The sequence below is a fragment of the Brachyhypopomus gauderio genome, unplaced genomic scaffold, assembly GCF_052324685.1.
Source record: "Brachyhypopomus gauderio isolate BG-103 unplaced genomic scaffold, BGAUD_0.2 sc57, whole genome shotgun sequence".
In the NCBI taxonomy this organism is placed as follows: domain Eukaryota; kingdom Metazoa; phylum Chordata; class Actinopteri; order Gymnotiformes; family Hypopomidae; genus Brachyhypopomus; species Brachyhypopomus gauderio.
This window is the reverse complement of record NW_027506880.1, coordinates 942,511-965,078: the sequence shown is the minus strand read 5'-3', so window position 1 is coordinate 965,078 and position 22,568 is coordinate 942,511. Positions and strand designations below refer to the sequence as shown.

The 22,568-nt window shown below is 41.5% G+C and overlaps 1 protein-coding gene and 1 long non-coding RNA gene across 2 annotated transcripts; one reads left to right on the top strand and one right to left on the bottom strand.

The window, feature by feature from the left end:
- Window positions 1-14,126: 14,126 nt before the first annotated feature.
- On the bottom strand, window positions 14,127-18,243 carry LOC143488959 (uncharacterized). The gene is made up of 3 exons (XR_013124597.1): window positions 17,268-18,243; window positions 16,697-16,795; window positions 14,127-16,520 (listed from the first exon to the last, which is right to left on the bottom strand). It is a non-coding gene; the product is annotated as an uncharacterized LOC143488959 (long non-coding RNA).
- LOC143488958 (uncharacterized) lies at window positions 17,183-22,026 on the top strand. The gene is made up of 9 exons (XM_076987965.1): window positions 17,183-17,963; window positions 18,184-18,279; window positions 18,685-18,803; window positions 18,900-19,301; window positions 19,384-19,591; window positions 19,785-20,002; window positions 20,084-20,237; window positions 20,358-20,467; window positions 20,562-22,026. The coding sequence occupies exons 2-9, from the start codon at window positions 18,240-18,242 to the stop codon at window positions 20,871-20,873; spliced, it is 1,563 nt and encodes a 520-aa protein (XP_076844080.1). The 5' UTR covers window positions 17,183-17,963; window positions 18,184-18,239; the 3' UTR covers window positions 20,874-22,026.
- The last annotated feature ends 542 nt before the right edge of the window (window positions 22,027-22,568 follow it).

Genomic DNA, 22,568 nt, shown 5'->3' with positions numbered 1-22,568 from the left:
GTGAGGATGAGATAAACAGTGATGAGGAGATGCAAGGTGATGAGGTGATGAGGTGATGAGGAGAGCAAGGTGAAAAGGACTGTCATGGAAGCAGGCAGTGGGGATGAGTCAGATGGTTCACTATCAGGTACAAGTTTAATATAGAGCACATGCAGTTCAGGACATTCCTTTGTATTTATGCCTTTTGAAAAGTATCTAAATTATAACACTAGATTACTACAATAGATGTATTTATTGTTTCAGATGAAAAAGGGCCAGAAACTGAGGTCCACCCATTTTAACCAAACAGCCATCATTTACAAAGAGGTTGAGCAATTAATTGGCATGTCACAATATATGTCAATATTTGGCCTACCACATACACGTATGTACTGGAACTCTGGAGCAAGTCTGCATTGCACATACGATGGGAGTGAACTGCTGGGAGACGATTAATCAATACCTGCACCTGAACAACAATGATGAGAAAATTCCATCTGGTCAGCCTGGTCATGATATCCTGTTCAAAATTCAACCTCTACTGAAATCTCTTCAGGAGAGCTTTAATGTTGTTCCAATGGATGAGATGTGTGTTGATTAACAAGTTGTCCCCTTCAAAATGTTTGTCCTTGCCGATTGCAATGTTATCATTTACAATTTCAAAGTATACACAGGTACCATCTCTCCAGCTTTATGTCAGCCAGCTATTGGTGCCGGTGGCAATGTAGTCCTGCAGCTGGCTTCCATTATTCCATTATCAGCTCTTAACTGATTGTCTGGAAGCTATAAAAGAGTGGATGTCATGTAATTATCTACACCTAAATGAAGGTAAAACAGAGGTTTTGATTTTAGGAGATGACAATACCACTGTTAATTTACAAGACCTTGGTTGTTTGGCCCTAAGGATAAATCCTTATCCTCGTAATTTGGGGGTTATTTTTGATGGGAAGCTTACTTTCTCAAAGCATATCAAAAGGCTAGTTCAATCCTCATATCTACAATTACGAAATATCTCTAAGATTAGACATATATTACCTTTTAAAGATTTGGAAAGAATTATCCATGTTTTTATTTCATCTCGCCTAGATTATTGTAACGGGCTATTTACATGCTTAAACCAAGGCACAATGGCACAGCTTCAGTTAGTCCAAAACTCGGCTGCTCGTCTACTTACTAGAACTAAAAAAAGGGAGCATATAACTCCTGTTTTAGCATCGCTTCATTGGCTCCCCATTAAGTTTAGAGTTGATTTTAAATTGTTGGTTTTAACCTTCCAAGCACTTAAAGGGGATGCTCCGGAATATCTTACCGACTTGCTGGTCCCTTACTCAAATAGTAGAACGCTAAGGTCCTCCGGCCAGGGGCTCTTAGTAGTGCCTAGAACAAAGCGAAAAAGGAAGGGGGATTGTGCGTTTGCCGTTCGAGCTCCCCTGTTGTGGAATAATTTGCCCTTGGAGATAAGGCTTGCCGAGTCCCTTAGCCTTTTCAAAAAAAGGCTAAAAACACATCTGTACACTCTAGCTTTTGAAGGGGTTTGCTAACTAAAATCGTTCTGATCGCTGTCTGTATGTGCTTATGATTTTAATTATTGTATTGTACTCAAATTGTGGGTTTGAGTTTGTAAGCCATCTTTTTAATTTTTGAAATCGATTGGAATTTATTTAATTATTATTGTATTTTATTACTACTTTTGTGAAGCACTTTGTAGGTTGACTTGAAAAGGTGCTATATAAATAAAATTTTACTTACTTACTTACTTATTCCAAGGAACCAGTTCTTTAAGATGTTCTATGATAACTGCTTCTGCAGTGTTGACCGGCAAGTCCAACGTGAGAAAATGAAAATCCACAGCACTGGAACAGTATGACAAAATCGGTTGCCTGGACCTGCACCTTTATGGAGGACAGAGAAATGAAGAAGAAAGGAAGGTGAGCTGCAGTGAAGTGGTATGACAATCGAGGAGTCATACTATTGAGCACATATGCAGCAGCTCACCCAAATTCTACAGTGCAAAGATTGGATAAGAAGCACAAAGAGATGGTTCAAGTTACACAACCCAACACTGTATCCTTATACATCAAAAGCATGGGTGGAGTAGACCACCTTGACTTTATCACACAAAAATAAGGTCCAAGAAGTGGTACCACTGACTGTTCACTGAATAATGGCTTTGAGTGGAATATCAGGAAAGGGGAAGAGCATGTAACTGGAAAAGATTTAAACTGGACCAACGGACATTGTCTACTTGGATAACAGAGTGAAGCTAGGTGATACTAAACAGAGAGGCATGGACTGGGATAATTTTATAGAAGCAGGTGATTTACGATTGGCAACCCAAGACAAAGTATATGAAGAACAAAAGCTTACTTTGAGCCGAATGGAAGGGCAGGCTGTGACGGCGAGGTGAAGGAGGCAGGCACCACGCCGTTGATGGTGAACACACAACGTTTATTGGCACAATGTGAAGCTCCGGGTGGAGCGCGAGCAGCACGACAGACACACTCACGCAGACACGAAACTTTAGACAAAGACGAGCACAAGACACCGCGTTAACGCACATTAAATAGGTGAATTACACAGACCCACGTGACCTCGAGACAAGGCACAGGTGTAACCACGAACACGCTCACAAACAACCCACACCCACGGAAGTACAAACATGGACATAACGACACGCAGACAACATAGCGGCACGCCCACAGGGAAGGGTCCGGAGCTGTTCCGTAACAGAACCCCCCGCCAGGGGCTCGCTACTCCCGGAGCGTCCCGCGTAGCGGGAGTGCCCCGAACAAACACCGACGGGCAGGTCCAGAGCCCCCGGGATCACGAGCCTCCGAGAGCAGTCACCCCCGACGGCAGGAACCGCCGCGGACAGCTCTAGCACACCCTCCCTGGGAAGACAGGGGAAAATACGTTAAACAATGGCACGCTGACAAACACACACACAGGTACATGGAACACGAAAGGCACAAAAGGGAAAAGGAAATTAGGGAACAACGGGACAGACAAACAGACGGGTACAGGCAGCCATGGGACCGCTAGCAGGCTTGCAGCTAGCGGCGCATATCCCTCAGGGGCAACGGGATAGACCGGAGGCGTGATCCCTCCGGTCGGAACAGTCCCTCCAGCGCACGCAGCGCTGGGTGTTGCTCCGGGCGCGCTCGCGCCCTCCTGCGGTGGTCGCGGCGTTTTTGCCCCGCCTCCAGGCGCCACCGGAGGAACCCTCTGTCGCCGCACGCTGACGGCTCTACGAGGCGGTTGTCTTGCAGCTGGTCTGGGCACCACCGGAGGTCCTCCCCGTCGCCTTGTGCTGGCTGCTGCACGAGGCGGCGTTTTGGCCGCTCCTCTGGGCACCACTGGAGCTCCTGTCCTCTGCCGCGATCCGGTGGCGATTTGAGGAGCCCCAGTCGGCGACCTCACTCTCCCCTCCTGACCGCTGGCAAAGCCAGTCTCCCCTCGTGCCTCTCGGGGTGGCGGCTCCACCTCCCCTGATGTCTCCATTTCCTCCTCCTCGGAGAGCTCCTGGTCCACCGCCATTGGCTCCTGGGAGTCGGGGTAGCGCGACCAGCTCATCTCGCTCCCACCCGAGGGAGCACAAGGGACCTTCTCTCCGTCTGGGCACCCCTTCTCCGACCTAACGGTCTCCTCGGAGCTGACCGAGAGGCTGTCTTCCTTCTCACCGTGGGGAGTGGTGGGCACCGACCACTCGGACGACGGAGGGCTGAAGTCTTCTTTCCCACCATAGCAGATGGTGGGAACGGAGTACTCAGATGACGGGGGGCTGCCGTCTTTCTCTCTCTCGTCATAGCAGACGGTGGGAATGGAGTACTCAGATGACGGGGGGCTGCCGTCTTTCTCTCTCTCGTCATAGCAGACGGTGGGAGCGGAGAACTCAGACGGCGGAGGGCTAACTTCCTCCTCTCTCCCGTCGTAGCAGACGGTGGGGGCGTAGCACACGGATGGCGTGTAGCGGGCTTCGTCGCCTGACCCCTCCTCTCCCGATTCCTCACTCGGTAGTGGGTCGCCGCTACCATACCCGCGTACACCACCAGAGGGCCCTCTTCGCCCTTTTCACCGCTTGCCGAAGGGGAGGACTCCCTTCTCAATGCGCGGAGTCCCTCTCGCCACGCAGCTTCAAAGAAGGGGTCCTCTCTCAAGTCCTCCTCAGGGTACGCCGGGGGTGGAAAGCGGTGCCTCTCCATCCACACCCGTCTTGCGGCCAGCCGGAAAACTTCCGCCCCTTCCTCGTCTCCGGCTGTCAGAGCCTGATGCAGCATGTACTTGCTGACAGGCTCCTGCAACTCCACCCCTACTGGGACGGGGGTGTCGCGGTGGCGTGCGGGGGAAGAAGAGTGGTGGTGTTTCACCTTCTTCTTCCCTTTCTTACGCGTAGATGTGTAACCCGGCATTTCTTGGGCTCGTCTTTCTGTGACGGCGAGGTGAAGGAGGCAGGCACCACGCCGTTGACGGTGAACACACAACGTTTATTGGCACAATGTGAAGCTCCGGGTGGAGCGCGAGCAGCACGACAGACACACTCACGCAGACACGTAACTTTAGACAAAGACGAGCACAAGACACCGCGTTAACGCACATTAAATAGGTGAATTACACAGACCCACGTGACCTCGAGACAAGGCACAGGTGTAACCACGAACACGCTCACAAACAACCCACACCCACGGAAGTACAAACATGGACATAACGACACGCAGACAACATAGCGGCACGCCCACAGGGAAGGGTCCGGAGCTGTTCCGTAACACAGGCCCCTTAGTGTGTGGTCAATGGCATGAGTTGTGGGATCCATGTGATGGAGGGTTTGAGTCGAAGCGCAGGTTTGTATCCACGGGCTTCGGCTTTGCCAATGCCACTTTCATGACCCCGTATGTTTTTTCTCAAGGGGGCTCAAAGGCGACAAAAGGAGATCATTTCAGAAGGTTTTGCGAGATGTCACGAAGGGCTCGCAGGTAAGAGCGTCTGCTAAATGCCGTAAATGTAAATGTAAATGTAAATGAACAATCACTGGCATCATCTGGATGTGACTATTCTGACCTTAAACTAAAATCAACTGTAGGGTGGGTGGTAGTGTAACGTTTGTGGCGGCTGGAAGTGATGAGGTGGACGGATGTGCTGAGCAGAGCAAGGTGTTTTGAAGGGCAATCCAAAATCAGGGTCATAAACAGGCAATGGTCAAATCCAGGAGAGAGTCATTCATATTTAATACAACTAATCAAAACCCACAAGAACAGACTTACATACAGGAATCTCTGGACAGAACTATGAACCACAGAGATGTTACCAATATAATGACCAGCACAGACTACACAGAAACCAGGGATAAAATACAGGGTTACAAACAAGGAGTGAACGGAAACACACTGAAACCAAACTCAATGAATTTCAAAATAAAAGTACACACCGGGAAACCAGGTAATATAAACCAAAACAAGAGGGGTAGTAGACAGGAATCATAACAGTATCCCCCCCTTAAATGCGCGGCTCCTGATGCGCAACACAAAAACCAGGCTATGACCACAGACTATGAGGGCAAAGGACTAGAACAAGAAACAGGCAGAGACGAGGGAATGTGACTGGCCGGGACAGGACCAGGGACAGACTGAAACACAGGAGTGGGACTGGATGAAACGGGGACAAACAGAGAAGAACAGGCAGGCAAAATAGGACAAGGGGCCTTGGGGAACTGGACAGTGACTGGCAGAGATCCAGAAGCAGGGCCAGATGAGATAGGACTGGGAGCAGACACGGGAGTGGGGCCTAGGAACGGGGCAGAGGCAAAAATACTATGCACAACAGAGACAGGTATGGGCACAAAGTGGGTCACGACCTGGGGAACAGACACGGGGACAGGAACAGAGATGACACCACTGGACATGGACACGGGAACAGCAACACTGACTTGGACAGACAACTACGGGAACAGGGACCAACACAAAACCAGGAATGGAACAGGGGACCAAGGGGAACATTGGCACAGAGGCAGAACAACCATAGGGAGGAGCAAACAATACATGAAGTCCATGCCCACAAGTGGGCAACACAGTCTCTGGGGGAACAGGATGGACGGTGACGTGCTGCCGGGCAGCGGGGACAGGCAGCGGGGGCCGCACGCAGGCCTCTGGGTCGCGCCCAGGCCCCTCCTGGGCCTCTGGATCGCGCCCAGGCCCCTCCTGGGGAGTGTGACCACTACTCCCCACCCAAAAAAAAATCCTTTGGGGTCTCCAGGGGGGAGGCTGGTGGGATGAGTGGAGGCTGGTCATTCTGTAACATTTGTGGCGGCTGGAAGTGATGAGGTGGACGCATGTGCTGAGCAGAGCAAGGTGTTTTGAAGGGCAATCCAAAATCAGGGTCATATAAACAGGCAAGGGTCAAATCCAGGAAAGAGTCATTCATATTTAATACAACTAATCAAAACCCACAAGAACAGACTTACATACAGCAATCTCTGGACAGAATTATGAACCACAGAGATGTTACCAATATAATGACCAGCACAGACTACACAGAAACCAGGGATAAAATACAGGGGAAATCAAGGAAACCCAAATACAAACACCTGGGAATATTAATGAGGGGCAGGGTTACAAGCAAGGAGTGAACGGAAACACACTGAAACCAGACTCAATGAATTTCAAAATAAAAGTACACAAAGGGAAACCAGGAAATATAAACCAAAACAAGAGGGGTAGTAGACAGGAATCGTAACAGGTAGGAGGGGATAATATATGCATTTTTTGAAGATGCAATTATAATTAATTAAAAATTTCATTATTAATATTATTTTATTATATACCCACCTGGTGGGTGTGTTTCTACCCGTGAGGGCCGGTCGGGCACATCCGGTGGTGGCCGAAGGCAGGGGCCTTGGCGTACTGATCCTCGGTTACTGAAGCTGGCTCTTGGGACATGGATCTCTGCAGGGTGTCCGGGCTCTCCCTTAGAAATAAGGTATGGAGCACAGTCATCCTGGAGAGGCTCGGAGTAGAGTTGCTTCTCTTCCAAGTTGCTTCTCTTCCAAGAGGAGCCAGTTAACGTGGTTCGGCCATCTGGTTCTGATGCCAGAGGGGAGAGGGAAACCTGGAGGGTGAAGTTACTGCCCCCGCAACCCGGACCCGGATAAGTGGATGAAAATGGATGAATGGATGGATGGATGGATGGATACATTGTTTTGGTAAATGATCATATACAGTTGTGATCAAATTTATTCAACCCCCAATGCTGCGAAGGGTTTTATGGAATTCAGTGCACATTTGTAATTGTGTTCATAATGAAATCTTACAAGGACTTGTTAAAGAACTAAATGCAACTAAGATAGCATCAATTTTTTTTGTCATAAAGTATTAAATGGCCTTTTTGTGATTTCTTCATTGACACAATTATTCAACCCCTTTACGACTACCACTCCTAAGAACAGAGGTTCATTCCAGTGTTTTCCATCAGGTATTGAAAACATCTGTGGATGTCAACGAGCAGCAATCAAGCATGATAAGCACCAATTAGGCAGATTTAAAAGGACTGTGATACTCAGCTCCTTCTAGACATCTACTGGTGTGTTTCCAAGCATGGTGAAGGCAAGAGAATGGTCCCAGAAGACAAGAGAAGAGGTTATTGCTCTTCACAAGAATGGCAATGGATATAAAAAGATTGCGAAGTTGTTAAATATTCCAAGAGACACTATCGGAAGTATCATTCGCAAGTTCAAGTTAAAGGGCACAGTGGAAACGTTACCTGGTCGTGGCAGAAAGAAGATCCTGACCGCGACTGCTGTGCGCTACCTGAAGCGTAATGTGGAGAAAAATCCCCGCGTGACTGCTAAGGAACTGAAAAAAGACCTGTCAGATGTGGGCACTGAAGTTTCAGCTCAGACAATAAGGCGCGCACTGCATAACGAAGACCTCCATGCCAGAATGCCCAGACGCACCCCCTTGCTGACTCCAAAGAACAAGAAAAGTCGACTGCAGTATGCCAAAAGTCATGTGGACAAGCCACAAAGGTTTTGGAACAGTGTACTGTGGTCAGATGAAACCAAATTAGAACTGTTTGGGACAATGGACCAGCGCTATGTTTGGAGAAGGAAGAACCAGGCTTATGAACAAAAGAACACCTTGCCTACTGTGAAGCATGGCGGGGGGTCAATTATGCTTTGGGGCTGTTTTGCTTCGAATGGTACAGGAAAGCTTCAACGTGTGCAGGGTACCATGAATTCCCTTCAGTACCAGGAGATCTTGGAGGAAAATGTGATGGAGTCAGTCACAAACCTGCGGCTTGGGAGACGTTGGACCTTCCAACAGGACAATGATCCGAAGCACACATCCAAGTCCACTAGAGCATGGTTGAACATGAAAGGCTGGAACATTCTAGTGGCCATCGCAATCACCAGACTTAAATCCAATTGAGAACCTCTGGTGGGACCTAAAGAAGGCAGTTGCAGTGCGCAAGCCTAAGAATGTGACTGAACTGGAGGCTTTTGCCCATGAAGAATGGGCTAAGATACCCATAGGTCGCTGCAAGACACTTGTGTCAAGCTATGCTTCACGCTTGAAAGCTGTCATAACTGGAAAAGGATGTTGTACTAAGTACTAAAAAATAATGTCACTAGGGGGTTGAATAAAACTGATAATGATGTGAGCACAGTAAAGACATTTGTGGTTATTCCATCATAAATATTATGTTATGTTTGTCTAATTTATAAGTGCCTCTTTGATATAATTGTAAATAAGATGACTGAAATGATCAAAATCAATGTCAAACTGGCCAAAACACTTTATTTCAGTGGGGGTTGAATAAATTTGATCACAACTGTATAAGCTTTTGATGGGTCATGGGAATGGAGATAAATGGTGTACTCCACTATAACCCTTACAACAGCCTGAGATTTGAGACAGTGGTACAAGTTTACTTACTGAATCTAAAAGAGTAGCAGAACTATTTATGCTGTTTATTTATACATGTTGTTCCTCCTCTGCCTGATCAAAGGACAAGTCAACATAGCTAGGCACCTTTGAAGAGAAAGGGCTTCTCATTAATCAGCAGGGTGCTTCTGAAATGGAGGGAAAGCTTAATGGTTATATCTAGCTATTGATACAAAATACAAAATCAATTGTAAATCTTGTTATGTAGATACTTAATACTTGTACACTCAATATCTAAAATTATATTGTTTTCAAACTTTACAATGTAAATCAGTTATATTTGTCTTAATAATTCATTAGCACTCTCTAAAGTCACTCTCCTCTGTCAGGGTGAAAACCAACACCACCCCAACCCACACCCCAATTAGCACAGCACATTGTCTACTTTCAAAGCAATTTGAAATGTTCATGGGAACCTCTCATGTGATAGCACCTGTTCTGGTGTTTTTTACCAAATACACTTTTCTGCTTGATTGTAGGGCTAATTTCAATAAGCGTTTGCACAAGTATCTGCAGCAACATGTTATAGAAGACATTTTCAGAGTGCACTTGCAAATTACACTGGTTCCTTATGTAAATTAAATGACTTTCTAGCACTAACACTAGCAGTGAAGGTTGAGTGGACAGGGCACCTGCCAATCATTTTCTGCAGCTTGTCAGGTATTAGGCTTACAATATTGGGGTAAATACTTCACAAAACACACAAATTTCTTTCTTTCATTTTGTGTGCAGTCTTTCACATGACCCAATGACTCATGTCCTCACACACACATTTCAGGAGAGAAAGCTTTGTATACGCTTTTCAGGAGTGATTTTGTATGCTCTTTGTGTAAATGTGCATATAATTACTGCATGTGTTACATAATGTGTATGCTTCTTTGTTTGTTTGTGTTTGTTTTTGCAGCAACACTGCCTCCAGTGTAAAAATGGCTTGGAAACAGTTGAAAACAGTTGGGAACCTTTGGGTCAAGTGAAACACATGCATTTGCTGTCTCCTCCCCAGTAATCACTAATCACCAACCCCTAATCCCACTCAAATTGTTTTTCTTTTATTTTTCTAGAGTCAAAAGCAATTCAGGAATTCTCTTGCATGGCGTATGTTAGCCAAATAATTTTTTGAAGTTACGTTTTTTAGCCCATAATTATCCTAATATTAATGCTCACAAACATTAATTACTAAATGTTGACTCTCCTTCAATCTTCAATTAGGTGATTGAAATGAGTGTCAAATTGATTCTGACTCAAAGTGTCAACACACTGACAGAAGAATTGGGAATATATTACAGGACAAAGATGAAGATGCTGTGAATGTGAACGCTGCCCAGGACGCTGATGTCTCATGAGGACAGGACACTGGCAAATGACTCAGATGAGGAGTTTTTCCACTCTGTGGCGCGAGCATATGCTGGATGTCCCAGTACATGTGTGACTCGCATTTGTAGCTACTCTGCATGGATAGAATCAGTCAGCTAAATTTGCACTACAAATGAGAGACCAGGGTTATCAGTGTAGCCACTGATTTCTATTATGATGATGATGATGATAATGATGAGTATTATTTATTCATTTTGTCTTATTTTTTCAAGGCTTTATTCAAAATGTCTAAATGTACATCTGATGAGTCGCAGACCAGCTGTTACCCGGCATCAAAGGATGATTTGGATGATGTGAATTTGGGAGTGGGCACTCATGTCACGGATAACCTGAGAACATATCCATTCAATCCCTCTGGAATGCGCCTTTCAGCCCAGATACATGATGAGAGGGTGGATGTCACAGCCGTCAGAGTCTCTGAGGAAAAGCTGTCGGCCAATCTCTGCCAGGCCTACTGGCTATTATACAGAGACAGAGGACAAAGGTACACCATCAGTAATGCTAACGGGATTCACTCACCAAACACATCTGTAGACCCATACACTTCGACATGCCCGTCACTGACGGTTCTTGTTTGCAGTGAGCTTAGTTTTTTGATGACATACCAGTAAGACCAGTAAGAAGGGGCAGTAATGTGTACACACTACCTCCTTGATAGCCACAAAATCAATCGCATGTTTGCCCTGAAGCACAACAGACAGAGCAGCTGTGAAGATGACAAATGATAACTGTGATTAATAATATTACTATTTCCTTTTACTGATTTGGCAGGGTAGATCTCTTTCACTCTTTCTCTCTCACACACGCATAATTTTCATGTGCACTGACCCAGTCTTGTATACTTTGGTGTGATTGTTTGCTCATGTTTCATATGGATCACAGCATTCAGAGCTGTGTCATTTCTGTCAGCAGGATTTGTGTACTACCTAGTGCAAGTGTCAGATGTGCAACATTTAAGTTTTTTTATCATTTACATTTTCAGTGAAATGTTTATAGATCTGCATTATAAATGTGAACCTGATTAAATTAATTAATTAATTATGTAAAAAAACCCAGTAATATACTTTTAGAAATATAGCAGGTAGTATCTCACAGCATAGTGTGGGATACGTATCAATCACTACAGAACCATAACCCTAACTTTTTTACAAGTAAATGTTTGCTGAAAAGTGTTTTATTGGGTGTTAATAATAAGGTGGATGACTCATAAATGGAAGTGAGACATCATACATTTTTTAACAGATCTTGAGTAGAGAGGTGTTCCCATTACCTGACTGGCTAATGCATAGGTCAGTTAGAGAGAAGATGTGAAACTATAGGCCTACATCACCTGTCGTCATGGGCGTGGTAGTGAGGGGAAAAGTGGACTTGACTACCCAGGGCCCGAGTAGGGAGAGGGGCCCATTTTGTTCATGTGCCTCGTTTGCTGGCATTTATAGGGACCCACTGACATTGAGAGTGTACAGGGCCCAGAATTTGCTGCAACGATCCTGCCTGTCGTCAATGTGTAGCACAGACCAAAATGCTGCCGGAAGATTCTGCTCTGCACGCTTACTTCAGTGCACATCATCAGAGGAAGTTCAAGGACTGTTTAAAAGTGTTAAGTGTTTCAATAAGTTTATTTTGAATAGTGAGCTGTAGCCACATGTCAATCCAAATGTATACCATTTTATATTGTCTGTATTACTGGCTAGCAACTAGTACTCTTCCATTTTGTTGTGCTAGCTAGCAAGCAGAAATTACCTGTCATACAGAAATGGCACGTAGCCTCCACTCAGTTTCTCAGTTGTAACATTCACATTTATTTGCATCATTTTCCAGGAAGGCATTCTTATTTTTATGAAAGTATTTTTAAAAGGAGATGAAAAACAAGAAAAGGACCACAGGAAGTGGAGAAAACAAGGGCCAGGGTAGGAGGCTCTGGTGTGGAGGTAATTGAGGTATTTATAGATACTTTCCACCAAAAGGATTCATTTATCATAGCATATCATTACTATGTACTATTAGGCCTATCTTGTATTAATTACAGAAATGTGGATGTAAACACCACTCCTTTACTCTACATATTTACAACACAACACAGACTGTTACTGTAATGTCTTTTCAGTCTTTTAGTATCCTACAAACCTGTCCCTTTTAGCTCTACTATGTCCTTTTTTATCTCGAGTACAGTCCAAGGTTTCCTCACACACACATGGTTTTATCAGATTTATCACTCTTTATGAATGTTTGACCCACAACAATAATTATTTTTAAAAACATCCTGAGTGGAAAAGAATGCTATGAAAAAAACCCATTTATGTCTGTTTGGTGTGGAAGTGGTTGTATGTGTTTGGTGTGGTAGAGGATGGGTGTGTTTGGTTGGTTTGGTGTGGTAGTGGTTGAGAATGTTTGTTGTGGTTGGGTCTGTTTGGTGTAGTTGTAGTTGGGTCTGTTTGGTGTGATATTGGTTGGGTCTGTTTGGTGTGATATTGGTTGGGTATGTTTGGTGTGATTGTGTTTGGGTGTGTTTAGTGTGCCTTTGTGGTTGTGGTTGGGGGTGTCTGGTGTGGTTGAGTGTTTGAAGAAAGTAAGAAAGTAGTCTAGCCTCCAAGTCATTCACCTTAACAAATGCCTCCCAACAAGATAAATCACATTCCTTTTCAAGAGGCACTACCAAGACTTTCTAAAATATTCCAGATTCCTTCTGATTATTCCTGGACCAAAATTTGAGTGTTATACTATGACATGGTGAAGATTTAAGAGTTTTTTCTCAATTTTCTCTATATGCTGCTGAGGTGTTTAGTACCTTAATTGTGAAATCATTTGCAGGTGAGGTAGCATGACCCTGGGAGCCATTCGGTCAGCTGTCTACATACAATACATTATCTCCCTTTGTACTACTTTTTAAGCCACTCTTGCCTAAAGTGTACAATGTTGGTCATTACGTTCTATTTACATCAGTTTACATCAGATTTTAATTTGACATTTAATTAAGGGAAGAAGAAATCTACATCCATTTTTACACCAAATTTTAGTTTAGTATTTATTTATTATGGGAAGAAGAAATCTCAATTTGTATGACTCTCCTTATAAGCATCTTAGCACTGGTCATGTAGTGGATTTAATTAATATCCTGATCTTCAAAACATCTTGATAAAACCAATATCTATGGCATAGCCTTTCCTTTTAGTTTTCCTTGCAGTATGTAATACAATTCAGTATACTATTCTACTGGTGAAGATGAATATGTTTTCCATTTCTTCTGGTAGATCAGTCTTGTGTTCTACTGGCAAAACCCTTTAGACACAAAGAACAGGAAGTGGAGTTGAACAAGGAACTGACTCCATACATTCCAAACACATGTTGGTACTCTTCAATGCTCTATTAGCTTTGAAGCTTTCATTTACTTTCATTTACTTTGCACCCTGATGATTATATCTCTTGTACTCATTTACATTTACATTTACGGCATTTAGCAGACGCTCTTATCCAGAGCAACTTACAAAGTGGTCAAGTCAAGTTGGAATTAAATTTGCTGATAATTTTATTTGATTGTTTTTCTCAACAGATCTCAACAGTGTCATGGTGCAATGCAAATTTTTGTCTTCTTACCAAGATTTAAAATCTTACATTAGGAAATTTTATATTGATTATCTTGTTTCAAGTGTTATTCACTAGTTTCTTACATTTGGTCCCATAGCATAATCTTAAAATTCATCATGAATGTGTCCATCTTATCTTACTTAGTCAAGAAATCTTAAATTTAGTAAATTATTGGTAAAAACACCTTAGGAATCAATTTATACTCTTTTATTCCACAACATAAAACTAATTTCAAGATTTAGCCACATAAACTGAGTTTGATTCATACATTACATTTCTTGATTTAAGTTTGATTTCTTAATTCGAGAAGAATTCACAATAATTTTTATTGGTAAATGCCATTTCATAATTGAAATTAGATGAACAAAGTAAGCAAACCAACAAAAGATTGGCTTTGGCCACTTTTCAACAATGGAATTGGATCAGTGAAACAAACAGCCTACAACTGGCCAATACATAGCTAGCTACAGCAAACTAATGTACAGTATAGGAGGACATCTCATCCAGAGCTCATTATACGTACCTGGGGCCGTTCCTATGTACAATAACATCACAGAGAGTATATTTTATTGGCACAAACACACTATCCTTAAAATTTATTGGAAAATATGAGGTTTGATCTAAAAGCTCATGCACCAATTCTGTTGCCTGGGCAATAGTAGGAACTGTAACTTCATATGCCAACAAATTGTTATCAAAATGCAATGTTTCATAACGCTGATATTCAAAAGCAACAAAAGAAGAATCTACTAAAAAGATGTCTTTAACCAGTCCAAACACAGGCAAAGTATCATTCACATCTGCAATAATTAGAGACCTGCCACTGATGTATTTATTTCCATTGAGAATTAGCCACTTCACAGAGACAACAGATTGACTGATGTCCATATTTAAAAAATCTCTAAATTTGGCCTTAACATAATCAGTATTTGAAATATCAGTAACAGGCCCCAATTCCCTCTCGGTTGCGAAAATGGGATGTTCAATGCCAATTTCGTTCTGACAACATTCAAGAAATTGATTATGTTTGGCAAGTGACTTGCACACATTTTTAAAATTCAATTTTGGAGCCCACTGTTTGAAATAACTGTGCTTGGCCTCAAATCGCAGGCACATAGTTCTTATTAAAGGACCAAGGGATTGAATTTGACTGGGCAAATGCAACATGTAATGTTGCTTGGGTATTACATTAGTTTCGGGAAATAAATGTTTGAACTGACTAAGGTGTTCTTCAATCATAAGTTTAAGCCGTATTACTGTCTGTAAAGAAATAATAGGAGCAAGAACAATCTGTACAATTTCAATCAGCTTAACAATGAATGTAACATACTCATTGTCCAAGTCATACAGAATAAAAGGTAATACTTTTAACAGTATTAACATTTGCCCACATGATTGTTTTAATTTGTTGTCACTTGCTGTCAAAGTGCTGACACTAACAGGGCAAGGTTTATCACGTATATCAAGAGGCGAGTAAGGAAAACTCTGAATGGCTGAATTGAACACATCTAACTCTAGATTACCTGACAGTATAAGACTTTTTAACACAAGCTTGATTTCCATTGGTGCAACACCTTCAAAAATTACATGCATTATGTCCTGTGGAGTTTGTCTGATTAGGTCAAATGCAGGAACATCAATAAGTCTGCTTCTTCTATTAATTCCGTAAGTAGTTTTGAGGGAGGCCTTTAAAGTATCTGTGCTTGCCTTGTCTATTTCAAGACATTGCCTAATGTGCCTTTCTAGTGTTCTTCTGACAAAATTATTCTCATCAAAATGTATTTGCATATCCTCAAAGGTGCATTCACAGTGTCTGCACTTGCTATAGGCAAAGCCAACCCCTTCTTTAAAGCCAGCAAGCTCATGTTGAGCAAGTGTATCTCCACATACTGCTATCACAGCTCCAAACAAGTTCATTTCACCATGTGGTGTTTCAACCTTGACACCATTATAAAGTAGATTAAGATCTTTTATAATTCTTTGTAAAATAACATCTATACCCCATTTAGAAACATCAACAGATTTTGCAATAGCAAGGAGTCGTATTGCTGCTAACTTGGACCTAAATTTTGGATCAATATTACCTAAACTGTAGTAAACCATTAACAACTTATTTGAAGAAGTATGGGGCCCTAGAGGGTTACATATTTCAATATCGTCTGAGTACAAAATGATCTGCAAAGCATTAGGCCTCACAGAATATAAAGGATGAGATGTAAATAGAGCACCATCTGAAAAGTCATACAAGAATCCCTCTCTGCTTCTCTGTGGTACAGTGTTCAACATGGAGAAAATTCTAGAATTGGTCAGTAGCTGCTTTAGACTTTCAATTAGTGGTACATAGTAAAAACATTTGTTTCTTATGGCCATAACCTTTGAACTACCTTGTTTCACCCAACAAATCTTCTGAGAGACAACAACTTCCTCTGGGCAGACTGGACTGAAGAGTTCACAAATAGTCCTATTCTGTCCATATGCTGTGGTTGAGAAAGGATCTCTGAAAGTATCAAAAGTATTCAGAACCTCATTTTGAAGCTGAGTGGTTGTCTCTGGATGTCTGTCGAAAATTCTTCTCATTCTTATCCTTAATGTATCCAAGAGAGTTGCTTGGTACTGTTGCACCCCCCCAATGACTCTGTTGACGGTCCTCTGTGAAAAGTCATCAATTGGTCTTAATTTTTTACTAATATAATGTCATGACCTCACAGAATTAAATGCAACACATTCTGATGCATTCGAATGAGCCTACTTTACAATTAAGGTGTCAGTTTATCAATTATTATTACATTCACTCCATCTGCATGCATTTTTTATGCAAAACTGACCTGTGACAAATGGCATTCCTCCCGGACACTGATTGCAAATGCTGCCGCAGACTTGCCAATATCCGGTTTGGTTACAGATGTTCCAGCGCCATTATTTTCCTTTCATAAATAAAATTGAATATCTCAGTAGTCTTTCGTATTTATTCATTTATTATTTTTTTCTCTTCTCATAGGAATTTTAATAAATTGTTTTGTTATCTGTTTTATCATTTGTTTTGTTTTTAGTTTTCCATATTTGAAATAAACATTGAAATTGAATTGAAATAGGAATTTTGTAAAGTGTCCTTGGGTACTAGAAAGGTGCTATATAAGTTTAACTTATTATTATTATTATTATTATTATTATTATTATTATTATAGTCATAACAAATGCACATATCCAAATCCATAATACATATTAAATTTCAACTTAAGTTTCATAACCTACAATACATTTTATAGAATACATTTTGACTGTCTTCACTTCAACATACAGAAATCATGTAGGCTAAACCATGTAATTTTAATCAAGAATCATAAATATGCCTCATGGATTAAAATTAACTTTGCAATTTGCCAAATCAAAACTTACCTGAATAGAATGGGAATCAGGAGTTGTTTCCATACAAGTTTCAATTTGACTACCGTGTGACTGTTCCTCTACAAAGTATGTTCTTGCAGGAGTAGTGGCTTCAGAAAAGATAGATGCACCAAAGTTCTCTGACCCAAGTACAGCTGATGTAGGTGTTGTCCTCCATCCGCTTGGTGGGCATCCGGTCGCCAAATACAAAGGGTGTGTTCGTTTAAGATGGCGATAAAATGAGTTGTAAACTCTAAAATCTTGTTCACAACCATCAATTCCACAAAGAACCCAGAAATCCTGACTACGGCCATGCGTGACATTTATGTGGCTGAGGAGCGATTTTAAACTTAACGCAACAAAAACGAAACAGATCATGCACCGCCACACCGCCATGACACTCCAGTAGTATTTAGTAGGCTCGTTTTGGTGCTTGTCTGTGGGATTGGTTACACCTGTGCTTCCTATTTGCTAACCAAAAATATGAATTGCCAGAAATATGAATATGAATTTTTACAACAACTTATGTCGTACAATTTTATATATGAGAAAATATTTGCGCACGCTGCTCACACCTCTGCTCTATGACCTGCTCTCCGCTCACCCGCACGTCAAACAGATGCGTCAGTTCAACGTTGAAGAGATTTGGCGCCTTTTTCAGATAAAAAGCGGCAGTGTTCAACGGAAGCCTGAAAAGTGCACGTCGGGGTAAGCACGGATTTAACATTATGTTCACGATATCTTTGGTGTAGTATATTGTATACATTTGTTCCGATATTATTTAATATTTTACCTGCTCTCCTAGCTTGGAGACTGAGGAGCTTAAAGTTATAATCGAAAGCTAGCCATAGTCAGCAAGTCTACATTACAAAGCTAAATGCTTTTGCTAGGTATCATTAGCAAACTTATCGATATGTTTTGTCCTCAGATAACTGCTTACATTTGAGAACAGAGACAGAAAGAAAAGCCACTTTCTTGGATGGTATGGATGATTTAGATGAGACTACACTGTTGGTGCTACGGGGTAAGTTGTGTTTAAACTAAGCTATTTCAAAGCACGGTGTCAGTTGGTACATTAATGGAATCATGCGCAGATGGAGCAACATAAAGTTCACAAGCTAGGCTAACGTTAGCATTTCAGAAATATGTGGGATAAACCTAAATTAAATAGCTGGCACTTCTAAGAAAGACCTGTTAAGTTAGGGGTTATTTGCTCATCAGGATGGACAATGTGTAAGAATTCTTCGTGTATTCATCTCGTTTTGTATGTATTTTAAAATGTGTGCCATTTTTGTTCAGTTAGCATGGTCATGCTGCTAGCAAATATCCATAGATATGAACAGTTGTAGGCTATGTTTCAATGAAGAATTCGTACCAAAACATGTGTAATGTGATACTGATGCCAGGCATGTTACTGATATTTTTAAAGCTGCAAATATTGATGAGGAGGTTCTGAAAACCCTAAGTCGGGAAGATTTGAAAGACCTCTTTCCTGGACCAGAGAATTTTCTGAAGAGGAAGAAATTATGGGACATGATTGGCCCAAAGGTAATGCATCTGTGGAGGAACTCAGGAAGTTTATGGAAAGCATAAAATTATTTTATTTTAAAGAATGTTTTGTGTGTGTTTTTGTAATTCGTATAGGATGGTGATCCTGATCAAGATCGAGGAAGTGGGAATGTGTCCGCTACCTGTGCAGTGTTGACAAGCCAGCCTCAGACCTCTACCCCTGTTCATGAAATTACAGCCAAAACGGTGAAACTGCCAGACCCACCAGAGTATGTAGTGTACACAGACTCAGAGTTGGACATGGTGCGCAGCCAGTATTTTGATTTGCTCCGCAATGGAAAGGAAAAAGTTTGCAAGATGTCAAAGGAGCTAAGTTGCAGGCTCATCAGAAACACAATCACCAGCATGGTTGCCATTCTGCGTGCTAGTCCCCTGGGAAAAGAGGAAAGATACCCCTCAAAACATGAGCTGAGAGCAGTGTCACAGAAGATCGTTGACTATTACCCTATGCTACGTGACACTTCAGATCTGCCATATGTAAGTTATTTTGCATCTAAAACATTTAAAGGGCTTGGTGGATGACATGACAGCTTAACTTATCAACTTTCCTTTGCCACAGCTGACGATTTACTCTAAAATGTATAAGCGACTGCAAAATATTAAGTCTCCAAGAAAGAGGCAGGGCCCAAAGCCACAAAGAGGGTCCGCAAAGAGATCACTCTTTGAAACGAGTACAGAAGAAGAAGGTACTGCAAGTTCTTCAGCTTCAACTGCTTCAACTGTTATTCTTCCAGAGAGCGATGTCAGCAATGATGACTTAAATCCAGGTAATACTGCATGCAGTATTGTTTTTATTGTGTGCGTGTATAAAATATAAAATTTAAAAGAGCTTACCTTTTACACTGGCACTTTGAATATTTACCAGTGAGTTTTATTTGTGTGTTTTCCCTGTTCTTTGGCTGATCAAGAAAATATATTTAGAAATAATTAAACTTTCTGAACTCTACTGTTGTATTTCAGAACATCAGGACAGCCTGAAAATGCAGGCAAGGCATTACAAAACACTCTCCAACATGTACAGCAAGCCCAACTCAAAACCTAACCAAAGTGATGTTGCTCAAATTTTGGACCTTGAGTTTGATGCAAGGCGGGCCTTCATCGACTCAAGTGTGTTGAAGGAGGAAGACAGGATTGCGCAGATATTTGAAGCATATCCATGTTTCAAAGACCCTAAAAATGTAAGTTTCATATCTCACTCTTTTGTGTGCTTGTTTCTGTGTAATGATATCAGCTGCACTAAATGCACAATTTTATCCTAGGCAATGGATGAGCTGCGTCGAATCTTGGGTGGCACCAACCCCAAATACATTGATGAAACAAAGAAAAGATGGGAAACCTTCTGTGCCAATGTACAGTTCTATGGTGTGTGGAAGAAAGTCCTGAAACCACCTATACCCTTGAATATGCGTGAAGGTATGTTGCAGTTCTATTCCAAATCTGAACTCTGTAAAACTGTAATCCTTCAGCTTCCTATTTGTGTCTGCAGGACCTCTGATACACGGATGTTAATTTATCTAATTATGCCTCTTCCAGCGGATTTCACCATTGCCTGTTTGACTGGTCTCCCATCACTCTTTCCCTCACCAACTTCACCACCAAAACGGCTCGGGAATCCCAGTGAAGCACTATTGCATGTCCTTCAGGTGAGGTTATTGTGCATTTCAGTTGGTGTATTGATTTTTCTTAGTCTTTTACAAAAAGACATTTATAAATTTCTCTTTTTCTTTCAAATTAAAGGCAATGGAGGATCCGTCACTTTTCTTGGAAAAGCGCCCTCTCACCAGTCCTGTGTTACTCTTTGATGGAAAGGTCTGCATCCTTGCCGTGGGAAACGTACCTGTAAGCACCATACCAAAGGAGGAGTTCTTTGATGGGATGTTGATGTTGATGGCATACTACTACACGATGCACCTGACGTACCCAAAATGTGTTGCAACCCTCCTCTCGGTCATTCAAACTGAGGTACTGTGTGACACAATCCATGATCGAGATGCTACAGGTGCATATAAGAGGGCAATGGCAGAGTGGAAATCATTTATTGAGAAGTAGTTGCATTTTTTGTTTGCTTACTAGTGGGGAAAGTCATGTTCAAATGCAGTTGTTCACTGTGTATTTAAATGACTCCACACACACACACACACTCTCTCTCTCTCTCTCTCTCTCTCTCTCTCTCTCTCTGTGTGTGTGTGTGTCAATCTTTTTCTTTCTCTCTTTCTCACTCATTCATTCACACATTCTTTCTCTCTACTCACTCCTACCTCCCTCCCTCACCTTGCTGTTTGCTCAGTATACTGGGAAAGTGATGATGTGCAGTTGTTCACTGTCAGTTGCTGTGTACTTCAGTTGTTTAGTGTGTATTAAGTCAATTGCTGTGTACTTCAGTTGTTTAGTGTGTATTAAGCCCCTGTGTTTAAACAAGTGGTTTGATGGTCTACAGTACGGTCAATAAATGTTGACAGAATTTTCACTTGTTTTGGTGGTGAATTACTTATGGGTTTCCTGTTTTAAGATGTAAGATCCTGGATTAAAACCTAGTTTCAAGTAAAATGTGGTTTTTAAGAGTACCTGTTTTAAGATGAGACAACTTGTTTCAAGTAGTCATAATACCCTAGTACTAAGTATTTTACACTTACATTAGAAAACCTATATTAAGAGTTCCAAAAACTAAATAAGCATTATTTGCTCATATTCAGAATATTAGACTTGTTACTGTGGTCTAGCACATCTGTTTTCAAGTAATTTTATCTAAATATTAGTACTTTTGACTTATTTTAAGCTCTTGCAGCCTGTCAGAGCAATCTAATTTCAAGACTTGAACAAACTTATTTTGAGAATTCTTGTCAAGTAAAATTATCTTGCTGCATGGACAGATAATTTGACTAGTATTGATTAACTTTATGCTTGAATTAAGTATTTTTTTCTTATATTTCAACTAGCCTTTTTTGCAGTGTGTCCCCGTGGCATCATGGCGTCATGGTCCTCATTGCATTAACCATGTGGTATTGTTTTGTTTAATTTTTTAATCTCTACTTATGCGTCACTCTTATGTTTTCTTTCTCCCTTGTTGGTCAGTGCACTCTCTGCAATGTTGTGTCTTCCTATGGTCTTTGTTGGACATTGTTTTCATGGATTCATAAGGCCCACACATTGTCTAGTTCTAGTCCAGTCACCTTTGTTTTCAGTGTGATTTTTGTCCATCAGAATTGTGGCACTTTGTCCCCAAATTAAACATCTTTTTCTCTTGTAAAACTGTGCCCTTCTTTGTCTTGCTGTTCAATACAAAATAGGAAAATGTATAGCTATTTACAGTTTTTTGCAGTCACTAAGAAACAAAAAGGTGTCTTTATAACACAGAAAATCTAAAACACACTTTTTGCATGGCAGTGTTTTCCAAAAGAAACACATGGTTTTCAGTTTTGAATGTAGTATCTTATGTGAAGAACTGTGTTTAATGTTTCGCAAAAAGCTTGTTTTAGAATTTCTAAATGAGTGTAAGTCAGAGAATGTGCTTAAGGTTTAGGGCATCAGGTCAATAGAAGGGTTTAATTGTTTCCTAAATTGTGCTATGATGTTTTATGTCTTAGCGGCTATAAAAACTGTAATATGATATACTGAAAATGTAATATTTACAGAGGTGAAAAGAAATGGCAGTTGGCATATAAAAATACTTATTTTAAGTGGTTTAATGTTTTAAACTTGCTGACAGATACAGTTGATGGAGTTAAAAAATAGCACTAAAAAATT